Source organism: Perissodus microlepis, chromosome 11 (genome assembly GCF_051167445.1).
Source record: "Perissodus microlepis isolate ML-2025 ecotype Zambia chromosome 11, ASM5116744v1, whole genome shotgun sequence".
In the NCBI taxonomy this organism is placed as follows: Eukaryota; Metazoa; Chordata; class Actinopteri; order Cichliformes; family Cichlidae; genus Perissodus; species Perissodus microlepis.
Window position 1 is genome coordinate 9657970 of NC_140471.1, and position 12971 is coordinate 9670940.

Genomic DNA, 12971 nt, shown 5'->3' on the forward strand with positions numbered 1-12971 from the left:
CTCTCCTGGACAACCAACACAGCATCACTGGCCAAGAAAGCACAACAGCGCCTCTACTTCCTGCGCAAACTCAAGCGGGCAAGTGCTCCACCACCCATCCTGACCACATTCTACAGAGGAACTATTGAAAGTATCCTCTCCAGCTGCATCACTGTGTGGGGCGGTAGCTGCACTGACTATAACAGGAAAGCTCTACAACGCATTGTGAGAACAGCTGAGAGGATAGTTGGTGTACCACTCCCCTCCCTGCAAGACATTTACACCACTCGCCTCACCCGCAAAGCCATCACAATTGTCAACGATGCAACCCACCCCGCGCACTGTCTGTTCAGCCTCCTGCCCTCTGGAAAGAGATACAGAAGTCTCCGCTCCCGCACTACCAGGCTCACCAACAGCTTCATCCACCAGGCTGTGAGACTGCTGAACTCTCTTCCCTCCCGGCTCCTAGCCAGCAGAATCACCAGATTGGCAGAAGTATAGGAAGACAGACTGGACTCTACCCCTCCCCCCCCCACTCTCCAACAAGAAAACACTCTCTGAACCAAGAACTGGAAACATTCCTGACTGGAAACAACTACCTCTGCATTGCAATTGCACACACCTGCTGCTACATATTTTTAGTATTTCTTTTAGCATTATTTATATTATTATATAGTAGACTAGTATACTATTTTCCAGAGAACACTGTTGGAACACTTTATTTTATTTATTTTTAGGTCCCTATTCAATATTACCTTATTGTTAGGGCTGTTTTTTTGTTGTGCATCTGCACTTTATTGTTGTCAATGTCTACGCATGGGACAGTGTGAAACGTAATTTCAATTCCTTTGTATGGCAAGTACATTTGAAGAAATTGACAAATAAAGTTTTCTATTCTATTCTATTCTATATCAATTTGTGTGACTTTTTTGTTTCACTGAGACATTTTTGCAGTTCAATGTCACAAAAGAAAAGTGGATCCACGTAATTCAATGTTCCTTTAAAATAATATATTTCAGAACAGAAAATACAGAGTTAAAACACGCAGTAGTCAAGCTGACACACTCAACCAAAAAGAAATAAATCATGTAATAAATAAAAGCATTATCTTATGGGTGAACTCATAAGCTGTTATTATAATCTCCCCGATTCGTTAATAACCTGAAAACTCATCTGATTTAATTGGTGACCCTATGTGGGTATCCTGACCTTTGGCCTGGGAACCACTAATGCAAGACCTATGGCTTCAGTTGACATCATGCAGATACACCAAACCTTTCATCAACCAATTTATAATTATTTTTTATAATACTTAAGTTTATAAATGATAAAGCTTCCCTTTGGAAGCCACAAAGCTGCACAGTGTACTTCCTCTGGTTTAATAAAGGCAGAACATACAGAGTACAGAGGGACAGAGTCACAGGTTTACTGCTTTCACAGTGATAAAGTTTTTTTTCTTTGTTCTTCACCAGTGAAATGAAAGAAAGCACAACTCCACAATGAGATGATTATTATATGACCTGGCTTTTTTTTTTTTTTTTTTTTTTTTTTTTTTTTTTTATCCACATATATGGAGATGTGCAGTGGTGGTTCCTGCTTCAAAGAGTGCAGCAGAGCAAACAGGTGAAGACGTCACTGGACCCGACAACAACGCTATGCTCATTACTGTAAGTGCAAAGAAACCTGCTAATAGCAGTGAAGCTAGTCCTGACCAGAGCACTAGCAGCTGCTGATTACGTTACAGTTGCAAGCACAGGACGGGCTTTGTCCTGCTGTTCCTGGCTCTGCAACACTAAGAAACCTCAAAGTTTTATCTGCACTGGACGTTGAAAGGAAAGAAAACAAAAAGAAAAAGCAGAAATGAAAAATGACCGTCAGTCAAATGAAGGGAAACAGTGACACGCACACACTGGAGCAGAGTTTCTTCTGACATGCCCCAAACCAAAAGCAGATCTTCATGCAAGATAGATATCGTCCACACCTCAAAATTCGCTACAATTTTTTCCCTAAAATAATAATAATAATAAAAATCATATTCACATCATATAACTTCATATGTGTTACGTGGTTGTCCATGCCATACCAGTGGGGCCCGCCCCACAGTTTGAGAACCACTGCACTATAGTCTCCAGAGATGTGAGTGTAATCTCAACCTCTGCTGTGGCCATGGGACAGTAAAACAATGAGGTGTGTTAAAAATAAAAATTCTAGTAGAAGAAGTCTTTGCATCAAGTTAAAGAGGACCAAGAGCGCTGCGAGACAACCATCGTCTGCGAGGTAGAACTTCATCTGACCCCAGCCTTGATGTCTGATGGTCTCATATTCCTCTTCCAAATTGGAGGGATCTGCATCACAGAGAGAAGAAATTATTTTTACGGATGCATTTCTCTGGATCAGTCCAGGGAAAGTTGTGCATAGTGTTACGCAGACTGGACTTTACAGGAACACATAACAAGGCACAGTATCTGTATGCGTTTGCATTACCCGTGGGGGTACTGAAGTCTCTAGATGCCGTCCCAAAAATGATAAAAGTCGCCTCCATATCAGCCCACTGCCCAAGAACATGAAACCTGTTACCAGCCAGAAAGCACGGGGGTCCTGTAGGAGAGACACACAGACAGAACAGTGCATAAATATCTGTTCATAAACATTAAGCAGTAGTTACAACTATTAAAAGTATTGATCAGAAGTTGTCTCACATCTTCAAAAGCTGTTGTCAGATTCATTCCAAATGCCACACCTATTAGACCAAATAAGGAAAGGGAGAAGGACCCCATGGTCAGCTGCAGATTCAGTCGCATCATCACGTTCCGGTGGCTGGAATAAAACACACAGTGCTCTCAGTGGCTGCAAGAAATCATACAAAACAAGAAAACGCCTGATCTGGCAGAGAGGTGTGGGATGCCAGTTCAGGCGCCCCCTTCCGGCTCTCCTCTCTTTTGTCTTACTTCTCGCTATCACCTTTTCTATCCCTTTGAAGAACTGAGGCTCTTTAAATATTAAAGAGGTAAGTATTACTTTTGTTTTGCAGTGAATTGATAGAAGAAAATAATTTAGAAAACTAAACAAAAGAAAGTAGAAATAACAACAAAACAAATCAGTGACACACTCCTGATCAACCCTCGCAGGGCCTCCTTGGATGAGGGTGTCTAGTGATAATGGCTGAAACACCCAATGAATCCAAGGTCCACTACTGATGATGGGTCCCAAGTTATATATTTCTGTAATTCAGACACACTGTTGAAATAGCACTTCAGTTTTGTCTCATTTTATTTATTTTGTAAAAATGTGTACTGAAACTTCTGTACTATGGCAGAAAAGGTAGTTTTGCTGGTTTTCCTTATGAGAACAAAGTGGGTTGCATGTCGCCCTCGATATAAAATGAGTCTCACATTCCTAACCTAGACGATATCTGACATCTGGGGAAAAAAAATGCTAATTGGTAACAAAACTGGGTATATATTAGAGAAAAGAAAAAAAAAAAGGCATCCCACAGATGGTAAGTCTCTCTGAAATAACTTCTATTTCGAAATAATGGATGCCATCAGCAGGTGTGTGTGTGTTTTTGTGTGACTGCACATGGCAGGAGTAACGAGCACGTTTGTGAAGGCGCCACTGTTGCTGAATCACATTTACAGTCCTGTGAAAGAAGAACATTCTGACAGGCGACTATCCAGTCGTGCGCCCTAAGTGCGCCCGACTGTTTCCATGAAAATTAAAAGGCAAGTAGCAGCTACCTGTTGCCAACTAAATCAACCATCATGGAACAATCAGATGTGTGTTAACACAACCACACCATCTTCCCAGGAGTGGAGCTCCCACCAAATTCATCCCAAGGTCAGACCGTGCAATGATCAGAGAAACTGAAAACAACCCAAGAGCTCAAGCTGTGCATAGACGAATGCCTGCAAACCTCATTGAACTGAAGTAACGTTGTAAAGACGAGTGGGCCATAATTCCTCCACAGCGACGTGAGCGACTGATTAAGTCAAACAAAAAAAAAAAAAAAAGAAAAAAGAAAAGATAACTTCAGGTTATTGCTGCTTAAAGATAGATCTACAAGCCATTGAATCATGGCGTGTACTTAGTTTTTCCCCACATAGTGCTTCTATATGTTTGCTTATTTTTTTAAATAAACAATGAGTAGATGTGCATGAAGAGCTGTGCATTAACAAATGAACAGAAACCTTAATGTTGTGAAGGAGACTGCAGCAGGATTCCTTCACAACCATGTGAGAGACTAAGTCGTACAGAAAACATTTACTTCAACATATTGTTGCTGAACATGGTTTAATAACCTACTGGATCATGCACTGGACTGCACAGAGTCCTATGAAAACTCTCCTTTCACATGACTGTATTTATTTTGGAGCAACATTTACTGCAATTCAGATAAAATCTTTAAATATGACCTTGCCTTCTTCAGGATGACAATACCAAACCGCAATCTGGACGTGTTAGAACATCCCCCCATCTCACAAAATTCCACACGAGTACAAAGATGCATAAATTTTTAGTAAATAAAATTTTTCTTGTTAAATTGTAGATGGCAAAGCATTATTTTTTTTTTTGGGGGGGGGGGACTGAATTAGATTAAATTCAATCTTCAAAAATAATGGCTTGTTAAGCCTCATTATCAGTGTTTTGAGTTTGTTGCTTTTCAAAAACATCAGTCTATAGTGTGCATGTATACATAATGTACAGCCAATTTGTACATACCTGTCCAGATTGATAAAGATTACACTCTCAGAGTCGTCTATCAGACCCTTCAGCTCTCTGGCTCTGTTCCCCAGTTCCTCGGCCTGTGTGAAGTATTTCACGGTCAATATGACAACAATCGTACAACCTACACCTTACTGACAGCCCATCACAACTGCCACAGGTAACATGTAAAGTGTTTCAGTGCTTTGGATATTAAACTAAAATAGAGGCAAAGAAACAGGTAATCACCATAGCAGAAGCATAAATGGGTATAAATGCTTAGATGAAAATAAAAACATACGAAGTGGTCGTGGCTTGATGAAAATCTATGACAAATGTGTCCTATACAATGTGTGAGCATGCAGCCTTTACCAAGACTTTTGCATAATTGCAATATTTGTTGATCATGTTAAAACTCAGGAATTTAAAGTACAGCTACCTGCATATAATAATTCTCCAATAAAAGCTCCATCTCCTCAGCGTGGTTAATACCCAAACTGCTCTCTTCACTAAAAAGGCAGACAGACATGAGGTTATATACAAAATAGAAGTATACAAGTTGAAGAGAATGGATAGATGGATGAAAAATAGAAGTACAGCTGGGCCTGGCGGTTTGGGCAGAATTAATTTAATTTGAAAAAACAAAACAAAAACCCACATACACTGAAAAAGGTTAACCTTTAACGTATGATCTGCAGGTGAGTGAAAACAGACTGGAAACAGACTTTGATCCTTGGGAACTGAACAAATTTGTGTCTTTCTTTTTCAACATGCTTCACCACTGACTGGAGATTTCCAACTATTTTTAAGATACTGTGTTCAGCACCCATATACATGTGTCTGAGTGCATGTGTGACATACAAAACTCTTGGGTCTGTCCATTTTGTGAGACAGAACTCTTCAACCGTCTCATCCTCATCCAAGACCTTCAGCATGGAGTCCTTAAACATTTTTATGTCCGTCTCCAACTCTGATAAGCTGTAACAGGCGTGAGAGAAGGGAAAACTTACAAGACTGTAAATCTTTAGGCTGAAAACTTCCATTTACTTATATGCCAGATGCCATTAATGACTTATTCAAATACAATTACATGTCTTGAGTGATTCATTACCTCTTGCTATTCTGCAGAAGTACATGTAGTTTACTTCTATCAGCAGAAAGGATTTTAGGGTCTACGAGGGATTCCAGCGTATCCAATATGACTGGTTCAACTTCATTCAACCGGGCTTGCAGCGTGTTTACCTGTTGACACAGATAATACAAAGCTTCAGGTGTGTGTCCTTGACTGTCATTCAGGCTTTATCTAGGTTAGACCACGCTTAATTACACAAGCACTCTGTCTGGTCTGATCGGTTTCACCTTGTGCTGCAGGATGGCTTCCAGTGCTCTGAACTCGAAGGGCAGAGTGTGTGTCTGTGACGCTAGCTGGGGGGCGAGCTCCAGAACTAACCAGCGCTCCAGTCCAAGACCACGAAAATCCAAGACCATAAGAGACTCCGTGGTCAAGATGGCTTTCAAGGCCTGAAAAGACAGCGAGTGGAGGTTATGGGCTAGAGCTTAAACAAACAGACGAGGACAAAATTATTAGCCTCCCTATTAAATATAACAGAAATTTTCTGTTATATTTAATAGGGAGGGATTTTCAGTATAGCATTTCCAAATACACCAATTGTCTTTTTACTAAGTATTAATTATTTCTAGCTCCACACAATAAAAATTATTTCAGAAAAAAAAATATTAGTGTCAATATTATTAGTATTACACACTGAGGATGCTTCAGAGTGTGTGTGGAACTGGGAATTTCGTCAAGGTAGAAGGAATTATGAATAAGCAAAAACAGAAAACCTCAAGCAGTCACCAGTAAACCTGAGTCTTCCAGCAAAACATACGTTCTCCTGGTGAAGAACAACCTCCAGAAGACTAAAGTGAACGTTACTGACTGGCTTGTAAAAAGCTCCGACTTGAACGCTAACGAAAATCTGTGGGGTGAACTGAAGACAAGGGTCCATAGCAGAAGATCATTAAATCTGCAGGAGCTTAAGAGATTCTCTAAGGAAAAAATGGGCTGTGAGACTTACTCACAGGACACAACTGACTATTAGCATCAGTGAGACTAGTAATTTTAATCCTGGTTTATGTCAATAGTTTTATTTCTTTGTGCAAATTAAAATAATGTAAGCAACCAAAATGAAACTAGGATGTTTCCCATGTGCTGTGTTGCAATTTCCTTGCTTTGTTTAACAGCCCTTGGGAAATACTGAAAAATAATAATAAAATTCTGTCCTCATCCACATACTCTGATCCAAAGAGTGAATGTTTAAAAGATGCTTTTTTGTTAAAGACTCCATGACTGAATTTCCTTTAAAGGCTTTGGAGACATGACATGTCGCCCGGTTAACGTTTTACTGTTAACATGTCAGTGCTCAGTTTGACTCTGAACTGTAAATAATTGTGGTTAGAGATTTGAAACTTGAGCACCAATCAGGATCTAGTTGTGCCTCCCTGGTCCTGAGTCCCACTTAGATACCGCCAACATACAACTGTGAATGGTCAGCGTGTCACAGCCTGCAGAGACCTCACAACGACATAACAGAGCTGAAAACTTTTAGTTCTTCAGGTAATGAAGCATTCTGTGTGTGTACATTTGTTTATGTAGCACATAACTACAAACTTGTATTGCAGTAACTGCAGTCTCAGTCACTTACTGATCACAGTCCTTGCTTATGTTTGCTTTGCATACTTCATTTCCTCTAATTTTAGACTGAAACATATCTTCTGTGGTTTCTACCCTTGTACAGTCGGGACAGCTTCACAGCCATCGTTAGCCCTATCTCTTCTTGCTGCTGGTTATGCCGAGTCTCAGCTTGACTAATGGACAAAAATGCTCCACATCTGACTCCAGCTGCAATCAGTGCATCCAATCCGGCCCTGAGTGCGCTTGACAGTTTTTCAGTGTTCCATACAAAAAAAAAAAAGTAAAAAGAAATTAACCTTCCAAAGTTTTGTTTTGTTTTGTTTTTTGTTTTTTAAAACATGAAAGCTTCAGATTGGATTCAAATATATTTTGGAACAGAAAAGGGCCTTTGTTATGATGTTAAAAAAAAATCTTACAATGTTATTTCTTGTGACTTCTGAACTTCTGCAGAACAGACATCGCAGATGCCAAAACCATCTTCCTGCAGCCCCAGGAGCTCGCCATTCATTTGAGGCCAGGTGTGAGCCAGTCCTTTCCTCTGTCAATCTCTATGCCAAGTGATCATCCTACCACAGACCTGACTCTAGACACCAGCAACGTGCCAGCTGGTCTCAACATCACATTCAATAGCATAACTACAGGAAACCCCTTACTCATGCAGGTCAGAAAAAGAAATACTGTCCAACACAGTCTCTTGCAGAAAGAAAATGTTTCTTCTTGTTTGTCCCCCAAAATCAAATTATTTGAACAACAGTTCCTCTGGCGCTGCAGGTAACTGTGGAAGCTGCACAATGTCCCAGTAAGAGTGACATCTCAAACCAGAACAGCACTGCGCCCTGGTCTGTCCAGATCACACCCAGAGGCTTTGCAAAGAGTGTGATGTTGGAGGTAACTTTGCAGTGTAAGCCTGCAGCAACTTGCTACGAGAAACATTTGAGTCTGAAAACCTAAAGCAAGTCTTCATGAGACTGTTAGAAAATGGAGAGTTCAATAATTCAGCTCATGTTTCTTCAGTGTGATAATCTAAAAAAAATCTATTTGCTTCACCAGGTCAGTGTAGTTGCACTGAAAACAGAGAGGAAAACAGTCCCACCTGCAGCAGCCACGGGGCGCTCGTGTGTGCTATCAGCCTTATGTTGGAAACCTTTGTCAGATTGACATAACTTCCTTTGAGTCAGAAAATGAAGACTCCTGTCGCTCACGCCCTGGCGCCCCGGTGTGCAGCGGCCGGGGGTGTTTGTGTGTCGGGCATGTGTCACTGCAACCAGCGGGAAAATCCAGAAAAGATACGCGGACAATTCTGTGAGTGCACAAACTTTGACTGTCCGTACCACGAAAACAGGTAAAAACAAAAAGTTGCCACGAGTTTAATAAAATATATCGATATAAAGTTATCACACAGCTTCACAGTTAAAATACTACATTTTTAATCTGACAGAATATGCGGAGGCAATGGGATATGCGAGTGTGGAATGTGCCGCTATTATGCAAACTGGACAGGTAGTGACTGCAGCTGCAGCACAGAAACTGCTTCCTGTGTGGCAAAAAACCAGCAGCTGTGCAATGGTAGGGGGAACTGCGTCTGTGGAAAGTGCCAGTGTTTCCCACAGTACCAAGGGCCGACCTGTGAGGACTGCCCTGTTTGTGTAGCACATTAAGACAAACACGTGAGACTGGATATTTATTTACTTCTTATACCGTACGATGTTTTGCAGACACTATCATTACTACAAGAAAATGAAGATATAGAAACACACCATCATCTGAACACTTTACAGACAAGAGAAGCAAGACTGCTTTAACACCGTATCCTCTATTTGTCTTCCACAAACTCTTCACAGAGCCAACATTGTGAAACTTTAACTTTAGTTAAAACCGTTTGCTAGACTTTCTGTATCACTGCTGATTATGATGCATGAGCAGAGTGTGCATCTCCTCCTCTGAGTATAGTTCTTGAACTGACTGTGCCTTCTCATTAGTCATCAGGTGTGACAGAAAGTGTGGCTACCTCATCGTTACAACGGTGGAGATAAAATACGATGTGCTGAGAGAACAGAATTCATTCATTCTGTAAAATGATGAACCATGATGGCACCTTCCAGAGGATGATAGATTGTAGGTCGGACTAACACATATATGATAACAGGATTTTTACTTTTCAAAAACATGATAAAGATCATCTCATTTTGATTGAAAGCAACATCTGAAAAATTAAACTCCAGTTTTTCTGCTCAGGTGCGGCTCATGCTACGCCTCCTGTGGTGTAAGTGGAGCGTGGCAGACAAAGGAAAAAGAAATAAAACATACCGCCATTCGTAAAATAATGCAGTTATTTCTAGCAGTGAGGCTGGTAGTGTGTTGGAAGCGTAGGTCTCTGGCTTGAAGACTTAACTCCTGGCAAAGCTCAGTCTTCTTTTTTTCTTGAAGAGAAAAACAAATAAGGAGGAGCAGAGGCACACATGTACATATAGTTGGGCCAATCTCTACACATGAAGTAGAGGTTGAAATACAACTGACTTTTACTCATGGATAACAGAAGTGAGTCACTGGTGGTAACAACCCATTAGTGGCTGCTGCACAGGGGAAGTAACACAGAAACACAGCAGTGATGGACAAAAATGTGGTGCATGTCCAGTTCTACACATAATAAAAAGGATACGGAAGAGTACTTCAGAGACTTGTTTAAAAAAGAAAGAAAGAAGAAAAGATCCCTATGCTCTGTCACAATGCCAGAGATAAGAGACAATCAGCAGTCTCAGTGCCAACGACCACAACAACATGTAAACATTAATGAGGTTAATTTCCTCACACTTACCAAATGATGTCACATTTCCCTCTTGGTCAAACTTCATCTGTCAAAGAAAGAAAACATGAAGCTGATTGGTTACATCAAGCAACCACATCTTCACTGCATTTTTGCACAGCGTTGAAACACAATTGTGTGAAATGTAAATAATAACAATAAATTACTTGAGCATTGCAAATGCTATGCTCATTTGTTTTTTTTAAATATCTATCCATCTCCACACACACGGCTGATCAAATGACAAGTTTGTTTGTTACTGTTGGGTTTTTTGTTTTTTATAACAAAACCATATTTTTGATGCCAGCACCAAAATAATAAACAAACAAACTAATAAATAATGGTGTAAGCTGATGACAGGTCAGTAACCTCACAGGTGCTGAGTGTTTCTAGGGTAAAGATGGGGAGGATGTATGTTAAATTATAAATGTGTGAATGAAATCTACAGGTTTTGTAAACAAAATAATAAGATATTGTTTATTGCAGCAAGACAAAGTGACAAACCACATCCCAAAACCTTTCAAGTAGTATTAGCAACTATTAATTAATGACTGCTTAAATTAATTTCTCTCTTACCACTACAAATGCCGGAGCTACAGTGGAAGGAGGGGCGTCTGAGACTCTTCTGCAGATAAACACTGTTCAAAGAAAAGACCAAGTTAAACCATGTGTGCAGGAAAGTATTTGACATGTAAAGTTGAGCAGTACCTTGAATACAGCATGACTACAGCAGAAAGACAATAGCTTGGTTCTCACCTGTATGTACAGAGCTTTGGGTCGAGATAATAAAGTTTAGAATTACAAGCCTTGGCACACAATTCTTCATTATTCTAACTTAAAATGCAGTCAAGTAGAAAAGAAAAATTTAAAGGGACACTATGCATTCCTGTGAAAAACTCACTACATCCCATGATGGGCAGCAACAGTTGCTTCTCTAAGATCAGTGCTAATGTGTTTTCTTCTTGGCACTGTGTTAATATGCATCTAAATGCTCCAAACCAGCAAACTACCATAACGTCTGCTTTTATAGGGATGCTCACGCTTGCTGATGATTAGCTAATCAAATACATTTGATTAGCAGCAGCTGGCTGCTCATTACCCTCCTAATTCATATGAAAGCAGTAAAGGTGTAATTAGTCTCTCTTTTTTTTTTTACATGTTGTGATACATAAAACCTTAGAACTGAAAGAGACTCTTTTTACCATGACTGTAAAGAGAACTATAGGTCACATAGAATACTTGTGTACTGTGGTCAGTATGAGCCAAATTAACTACATCATCTTACCAGGCCACACTGCTCCTCTCTGCAGCAGGTTTCTCCCAGTTCTCACTGTAGCACACTGAGATCTTCTGGTCTGACATGTGGATAAAGGCAGTGCTTGACTGACCAGTGAATTCAAGCAGACATCACTGTAGTTCCTGCTGAATGATCCCAGTCTTACATTTCCCTGTGGCACAGAGTGTCCCGTTGGACAGAACTCTGCAGGTCTGCTATAATAGCTGAGGGTTCTTGTCCCACAAAGTCGTGAGGAAAAAGGACCAAGAGAGTTTAAAAACCACTTTGGATGAAAGTTCGCACAGCCGGCCAGCAGCAACTTGTGCATTTTGATCTCCACACCAACGCAACACAAAGCCTTTACGCAGACTGCCATACTGGCGCTGGAGAGCTGATGTTCACCACAGGGAGGGATTATAACAGGCACAACAGCAGGGAAGGGAGGAGGAGGAAATTAAGACACGCTTTAACTTCCATACACAAAGAAAGCTGCAAGCACCAAGTGTTTACAATCCTCTCATTAGTGGTCCCTCGGTGCCCTCCAGATGTTTGCCAAGCTATGTGTTAGACGAGACAGTCCTGACCCACAGGTACAACAAAAGTGAAAACTCCCGTTACTTCACAGTACACATAAGTATCTCTCACGCGCACATTGCCTCGCTTTCACCTGGTTTTATAACTTTCTTCAACTTTGTCTCGCGGCTGTTTGTTATGCTAACTATCTTAGCTGCTGCAGTATAACAAACATGCTTCACTCACAACAGCCGACCAGTTTTAACGTGACAGTAAACGCAGACACGAGTATCACAGACAGGCCACCTGCCGATGCCTATAAAGTGTCCCGAGTCTACATGTGCGGCTGTGTTTCAACCTGAAAACACAGCTCCCCGACTTAACGTGAGGACAGAAGAGCGCTGGCTCTCTGGACCATAATGCACCGCGGCGGCAGCGCAGAGCGCCGAAGATCGTCCATGGTTGAGGTAATCACTCCGACTGCGAACCTTTCCATCAAACACACCCGTGGCTGTAGAAAACGGTCATTGAAACACACAAAGAGGATTAATAAATACTGAGGCCATGAGCGATCCTTTTGCATAACATATAAAAGCCAGTATCCGCCAGGGAGAGACAAGTATGGGAAGTAAATAAAGGAACTAAATGTATGGAAACTTGTTTCTGGAGAAGAATTAAATAAAATACATAAAATAACAGGTCGACTTACTCTGTAAGTTTGTTTTGCGAAACATTCTATGGTATGTCAAAATGCTGAAATTAGTTAAACACTAATATATTGTATTTTTAATAAATTATTAAATTTAATAAATTCTTATTATAATAAACTAGTCAAAGGCTGCCACAAAACGATTTAAAGTTTATTTGTTGTTGTTTTTTTATTTGACCGTTGTCTTATTTGAAGTATCACATTAATACTTCTGTTTCATGTATTGCCAGCTGTAACAAAGGATTTCATGAACTTAGCTATACATTTAATTGTTTCCTAACTGTGGACTTCTCTT

At 40.5% G+C, this 12971-nt stretch overlaps 1 protein-coding gene and 1 pseudogene across 2 annotated transcripts; one reads left to right on the top strand and one right to left on the bottom strand.

The window, feature by feature from the left end:
* Positions 1 to 1337: 1337 nt before the first annotated feature.
* On the bottom strand, positions 1338 to 12406 carry mrs2 (magnesium transporter MRS2). Its single transcript, XM_084942874.1, has 12 exons — positions 11464 to 12406; positions 10755 to 10816; positions 10191 to 10227; positions 9683 to 9795; positions 6040 to 6201; positions 5792 to 5922; positions 5542 to 5658; positions 5120 to 5189; positions 4699 to 4781; positions 2679 to 2796; positions 2464 to 2577; positions 1338 to 2324 (listed from the first exon to the last, which is right to left on the bottom strand). Exons 1-12 carry the CDS (start codon positions 11828 to 11830, stop codon positions 2265 to 2267), a joined length of 1434 nt encoding a protein of 477 aa, XP_084799000.1. The 5' UTR covers positions 11831 to 12406; the 3' UTR covers positions 1338 to 2264.
* Positions 7809 to 9687, top strand: LOC146377260 (integrin beta-2-like; annotated as a pseudogene). The gene is made up of 5 exons (XR_014801672.1): positions 7809 to 8036; positions 8147 to 8276; positions 8426 to 8717; positions 8814 to 9042; positions 9362 to 9687. The product of XR_014801672.1 is annotated as an integrin beta-2-like (transcript).
* Positions 12407 to 12971: the final 565 nt, after the last annotated feature.